Source organism: Hordeum vulgare, chromosome 3H (genome assembly GCF_904849725.1).
Source record: "Hordeum vulgare subsp. vulgare chromosome 3H, MorexV3_pseudomolecules_assembly, whole genome shotgun sequence".
Classification (NCBI taxonomy): domain Eukaryota; kingdom Viridiplantae; phylum Streptophyta; class Magnoliopsida; order Poales; family Poaceae; genus Hordeum; species Hordeum vulgare.
Genome location: NC_058520.1, coordinates 440,829,287 through 440,836,279, shown reverse-complemented (window position 1 = coordinate 440,836,279; position 6,993 = coordinate 440,829,287). Strand labels below are relative to the sequence as shown.

Genomic DNA, 6,993 nt, shown 5'->3' with positions numbered 1-6,993 from the left:
GCAAGCAACCAACGTTTTCTTTTTCTTTTTTCTTACAAAAAAAAAGGAACAATGAATCAACCAGAAACGACCAACATAACATGGTAGGGTGAGGTAAAACCTGGCTTCAGATGATCAATCATCAGAGCAGATAACATACAAGATGCAAATCCAGGTCAAAAAAGCACATGCCCAGACTTGAGAGACGCCAAACTCTGATGCAGAGAAAAAGAAAAAGCTACCCCAACAAAACCCCAGCCCCAGGCCCAGGGTCCTCGACACTGTTCAAGACGAGCAGTTAGCAAAAAGCAAAACCATTTCAAATTTTGAACATGGTGTGCCAGATTAGACTGTAGCACTATACAGCGGTGTTGTGTGGCTAGCTAGAGAAGATCTTGAAGAAGAAGGAAGAAGAAGAAGAGCCTCTCGATCCAGGGAGAGATGGAGAGAGAATTCACAGCCCCCCTGCAAAACTTGGGACGAAAACTTGACAGTTCTCTTGTCTTGTCTCCAGTGTTCTATCGTTGTGCCATTCGCCGTGGCACCACCATGGCCCCCACCGATCAGCCGCCGGGCCCTCCAAAATCGGCGGCCTATAGAAAAATTTTGAACCCAAAAAGTTCTTCTAGCCTCACCATGCCACGAGCATTGTCTCCGGGCGACTGACCCGTCCATGTCATCGGCGTCGTCCTTGTGTCCGGACAGTCCTTGGCTGCGCTGGAACTGCCGCATGGCGGCGACGCCCGGCCCGGGCGGGCATGTCGCGATCCCACGCCGCGGCCGCGGCCTCGTCGTGGCGCCCGAACCCGAAAAGCTCTCAGGCTTTTTCATGTTCCTGTTACCCCACCATGCCACGGCATTGTCTCAAGCCGTCCTCGTCATCGGCGTCGTCGTTGTGTCCGGGCAGTCCTTGACTGCGCAGGAACTGCCGCATGGCGGCGAGGCCCGGCCCGCGCACGTCGCGATGCCACGCCGCGGCCTCGGCGTCGCGCCCGGCGCCCGCGAGCCGCGCGAGGACGGTGCCGGTGGCGTCGAGGCGCCGAACGGGCCAGCCCCAGCCGTCTGCCATGCGCCGGATCTTGCCGACCTGCGCCGCCGCGAGCACCCTCGTGTTCTCCTTGATCTCGTCTACCGCCGTGCGGAGGCTCTTACGCCCAGCGAGGTAGTCTCCGATCTCCGGCACGCCGATGGCTTTGCGCAGCCCGGCGTGCGAGGCCCGCTCGGAGTCCGACGTTGTCGCGAAGTATTCGCGGAGCTCCTCCACCATGCCCTGACCCAGCATGTCGTCGACGCGCCGATCGAGGTATTCGTCGAGAACTGCCTCGTCGACATGGACCCAGAGGAGACAGCACGGGAACCTGAGCGCCGGCCGGTATCTGGTCGCCGTAGCGGCGAAAGGGTCCCGAGGGGCGTGGCCGTCAAATCGCTGGGCGAGGAAGGCGTGGATGAGAGAGTTGGAGCCGCCGGCCACCACTGGCACGCGCCCGCGCGCCGCTATGTCGGCCGCCTTGGCGGCGGCGAGCGAGCGGAAGGACGAGGCGGGCAGCTCGCCGGCGTCGGCGGGGACGGCGCCGAGGAGGTGGTGGGCGACGCCGCGGCGGTCGGCGGGCATCACCTTGTTGGTGGTGACGTCGAGGCCGTGGTAAAGCTGGATCTTGTCGGCGTTCATCACCTCGCCATCGAGCTCCTGTGCCGCGTCGATGGACAGCTTGGTCTTGCCCGTGCCTGTTGCCCCCACGATCACCACGAGCCTCGTGTCCCCACGTTCCGTCTCCATCTTGGTGCCGCTACAGCTGCAGCCGCAACAACCCCTGGCTCTTGTCCTTTCCATTTCCACACTGAGCCACGGCGGCCGCCTATGTGTGCCGCCGACGCCAGCGATGGCCGCGGACGCCATCGGTGAGCGGACGGCGCCGCCGATCCTGCTGAGGAGGCTGTTCATATAGGCGGCTCAATCCCGTGCCCCCCGCCAGTCACTCTAGCACCGGGGACTGGCTTATATAGGGAGCGACTTGGGCGCAAGCCGCAAGGACACTCGATTTAAATACTAAAGCAACTGACCAAAATTGCAGCTGAGCTTCCGTTTACGGATCTTGGGGCTGGGGGTGCCACAAGCCCACAACATTATTACTCAGTCATGCTCGGCTTGTTGCCTGCATCCATGCTTGCACGGCAGGTGTTTGTGTTTTGTCTTGCGTTGAGCTGGGGCTCTGTCTCGCTCTGCCTTCGCAGTGCACGCAGATAATCGGTGCGTGGCTGCGCAGGCTTATATATATAGTGCAGGCAGGCGTGGAGCTGAAGCTTGGCCGCATGGCGATGCCAAACCATGATGCGATGCGATGGACGGCAAACATGCTGGTCCTTTGGGCTCTGACTGTCCGGCCCCATTGTCTCTTCTGCAATCTGCTTGCAAGTGTGACGACCACCCGCCGCCTGTGATCGCTTGCATCCCGTTCCCCGGCCGGAAAGCTGACCGCCCCAGGGAATAGGAGTGAGGAGTGAATTTGAAGTAGGCGGTGCATGTCCATGCCTCCATGGCAGAGAGTCTGCCAGACTGCCGGCGGTGGCGGCGAACAGAGCTGCCTGGTGTGTCTGCCGTTCGTCTTGCTCGCTGCCAGAGCACGCAATACTTGTACCGGCAGAGCATGTACACTGCACATGCATATGCATTTATGCCAAGGCTGAGCAGGTTACTGTGACTGCTTGATGTTCTCGGACTAGGGGACGCGTTAGAGCAGCGCATCGCTTGGCCTGGCCAAAATCACACTTTTAACATTGTGGCAAAAGTACCTGCCGCACGTCGTCTGTGGCATCCATCCAGGCCCGCCCGCACGTCCCGTTCGGACGTATAGACCCGCAGCCTGCATGTCCGGTGGCTGGCCTCTCGCCTGCATGAACTGGCTTGCCACCACGCTGCCTTCACGTCCGGGCATCCCATCTACCGGCCCACACGTCAGAAATCCCCACACATCTTCAATCTCCCGATCCAGCCGGCTGCCTCCCACCTCCCGATCTGCCTCCTGCATCTTGGTTGCCATGACAACAATGTCAGAGCAAATCTAGCGGCTGCTGGACCAAGAACATGGCAAAATGTATGCAATCCGTAGTGCGATCTAACATTTTACTCACTCCTCATCTGAAATTGACCTCGCAAACGGCCATCACCCGTCCGAATTTGCCATGGCAACCGGAACTCTAGAGTAGCAATGGACAGTTGCCGAAAACTAGATCCACGCCAGAGTAGTTACCCACCATGTGCCATAGATTGGTATGTGGAGTTGGAATTTTCGAGGTTGTAATCAGAATGAACTCCTAGCAAGGAAAAATTTGCCATCCAACTTTGCTGGTAGTTGCCGCCTTGCTACAAATTTAGTTAAAATAGTTGCGTATGGGAGGAGCAGAGCATAACTGAGTAACTTCTCGGAGGAGATGGAATAAAAAATAGTTGCCATCCAACTTTGGTCGTAGTTGCCGTCAATTTTCTTGGTAGTTGCCATGCAGATTGAACAACAACTATGCACATGGATGCATTGCCAAAAGAAAAAGATGGGCGACTACAAATGTTGTAGTTGCCATGCCATGCTAGGGGTATATGCCAATGATACAGTAATCTTGCCATTTTGCTCATGGATTAGGCTACTCAATACTCATTCATGTCGTGATTGATCGTTGTACAGGTATTGAAAAATAGGGAGGAGACCAAAATGCATCCTGGAGACGAGACTAATTCTTGGTTTTCTGGGCAGCCATAAGCACCACCTTGGGATGCACTAGAGTACATCGAACTAATTTCAGCAGTCCCGCTGCTACCACTGATGCAACAGTACGCAAGCATAGCTAGGGATGTGTGAAAAATGTAAACAAGTTCTACTTGGATTGTTTGTTCGAATGAAAAATGGCAATCCCTCTTACGTTTTTATTGACATGTTTGCAGGTTACGACGGTACGTCCGGACCAGCGGGAGAGCCATGGCAAACTACACCACATGGGACGACCCGCATTGCAGATGCACAACGACATTTCCAACCGACACAAATGGCGAACCAAGGTATTAGAGAACTATACTTGCCGGTGCGGTTGTTACGCATTTGCCATGTATGTTCAAACTATCCTTGCCATTTGCCGGTGTGGTTGTTATGCATTTTCCATGTATGCTCAAACTATACTTGCCATTTGCTGGTGTGGTTGTTATGCATTTGCCTTGTATGTTCAAATTATACTTGCCATTGCATGTTCAGCTGTACTGGCCATCTCACGTTAACTGCAGCAATCATGACTGGCCCGCTGTAGGTTGGCATGCTGGGCATGTGCAGTTGCCAAGACATATGAAACTACACATGTCATAGAGGGTGTACTGGATATTTAAAATTACATATTTGATTACATTGGCATGAACACAGGTATCCCATGGCAAGTTTCCCACCTTCAAGCTATCGGTAATGCGGACAGTGCGCACCAATTCGAAGAAGTGCATTTCGTAACTCAAGGTATTGTGACACAAAAAAGAATGAACATGCAAACAAATTGGTGTGGCAACAAACAAAAGAATCTCGAGTCATGAACTCACAAACTTACAAATTTTCAATACGCAGGAGCATCGACCAGCGCGTGGCAACAACTTACATATCTAGACCTGCCATCAACATCTGTCACAGGTGAGAAAAGGAAAAAAACTGTTGCACGTAATGCATTGTGTGGAAAACTGTTTGAGCATGGCAACTATAGTGGGTGTTGCACCAAAATGAAAGTAATGATTGGCAACTGTAATGTTTTGTTAGTAATGAATGAACAAGTTGTGTAGTGAAAATTCACTAACACTTATGAACAGTTGCCATGTATGAGCAACTGCACTTGCCATGTATGAACAACTGCAATTGCCATGTATGGGCAATTGCAGTTGCCATGTATGAACAATTGCAATTTCCAAGTATTGTGTGACTATAGTTGTTATTTGTGATTAAATGCAAATATCATGTTTTCTGCTCGACTGCACTTGCCAATGGATGCTAAAATTGTAGTTGACAAGGATGCTCAGCTTATATTTGCCATCCTTATGCAATTGATATTGCCAAGCCTTGCCAATGCATGTGAGCTGTGGTTGCCATGGCTGGCTAGCTGCATACTTATTGGTGTGGCAACAAACAAAAGAATCTGGAGTCATGAACTGAAAAATTTATAAATTTTTAATATGCAAGAGCATTGACCAGTGTGTGGCAACAACTTACATTTGTAGACCTGCCATCAATATCTGTCACACGTGAGAAAACAAATGCTTGCACGTAATGCACTATGTGAAAAACTGTTAGAGCATGACCATTATAGTGGGTATTGCACCAACATTTTGTCAGTTGCCATGAATAAAAAAGTTATGTAGTGAAAATTCACTACCACTTGTGTACAGTTGCCATGTATGGACAGATGTAGTTGACATGTATGAGCAGCTGCACTTGCAATGTTTGAGTAGATGTAGTGGCCATGTATGAACAACTGCAGTTGCATGTATGAACAACTGTATTGCCAATTATTGTGTGTCTGCAATTGTCATTTGTGTTTAAATGCAAATATCATTTTTTTTTTGTTGGACTGCACTTGCCAATGGATGCTAAAATTGTAGTTGACAAGGATGCTCAGCTTATATTTGCCATCCTTGTGCAACTGCAGTTGCCAAGCCTTACCAAGTGCAGTTGCCAATGCATGTCAGCTGTAGTTGCCATGGCTGGCCAGCTGCATATGCCACGACATATCAAAAATACATAGTGGCATGTACAGTAGGATGAAAGTTGCCATGTTGTCAAGACTCCACTTTCAGTTGAATACACTTATGGTTATCTTATTTTGCCGCATGAAAACAACTAAAGTTGTCGTATGTCAATTCTATGTAGCAGCAAAATTTTGTGGACACCTGCATGTCGACTAATGGCATCAAATGCAGTTGCCATGGTTTATTAACCAATGCAGTTGCCATAGGTGATCTTAAAGAAGTTGCCATTCAATAATACTGATTGTGAACTTACTTGATAAAAAAATTGCATAGGACCTTCTTTGCCGTCTGCCATCACAGACGGCAAAGACAAAATCCCGGACGACAAAGACAAAATCACAGACGGCAAAGATTCTCACGGCCGGCAAAAATTCCGCGTCAGCCTACGACGGCATAGGACCTTCTTTGTCGTCTGCCCCCCCCCCCAAAGCGGACGACAAAGCTCTTTGCCGTCAGCTTTCCTTAGGAGCAGTCGGGAAAGTGCTCGAGACGGCAGCCGACAGGCGTTGCCTCCGTTAGGGGTTAACTGAGGCTTTGCCGTCTGCCTCCCCCCTCCATCTTTGTCGTCTGCCTCCCCCTCCATCTTTGCCGTCTGCCTACTCCTCCCCTCCCCCCTCCATCTTTGCCGTATGCCTCCCCCTCCATCTTTGCCGTCTGCCTACTCCTCCCCTCCCCCCTCCACTCTTTGCCGTCTGCCTCCTCCTCCCCCCCTCCTCCGTGCCCTCTTCTTTGCCGTCTGCCCACCCTGGAGGCTGACGGCAAAGAGACTATATAGACACCCGAGGATGCATAGCTGGCTGCCATGTGGCACCTTTGCCATCTGCCAGCTGACGGCACAGGTCTTTGCCATCAGCTGGCAGACGGCAAAGAGCCCATATAGTACCTGTTTTTTTGTTTTATATTATTTCACAACGTATATATATTTGACAGCACATTTATATAATTCACCACACATATATGATATATAGTTCACCACACATATACTTGCCAACACATATATATAATTCACCACACATATATGATATACATATAAATCAATGTACATCCCCATATATCCAAAGAACCAACATACAAAGTATTGCACTGTTTATCCATATATACATATACATATAGTTCAACATTGTTCATCAACTCCAATGAAAACTAGATGATATACATATAAAGTTCATCCATCGACATTGTTCAACTCCATGAATGCCAGCTTCCATGCATGTAGTATATCCAATCCGCAAAAATGTGAATAAGAAATTCAG

At 50.5% G+C, this 6,993-nt stretch overlaps 1 protein-coding gene across 1 annotated transcript; it reads right to left on the bottom strand.

The window, feature by feature from the left end:
- Positions 1 to 279: 279 nt before the first annotated feature.
- Positions 280 to 2,614, bottom strand: LOC123440112 (adenylate isopentenyltransferase-like). The gene has a single exon (XM_045116690.1). It carries the CDS (start codon positions 1,919 to 1,921, stop codon positions 818 to 820), a length of 1,104 nt encoding a protein of 367 aa, XP_044972625.1. The 5' UTR covers positions 1,922 to 2,614; the 3' UTR covers positions 280 to 817.
- Positions 2,615 to 6,993: the final 4,379 nt, after the last annotated feature.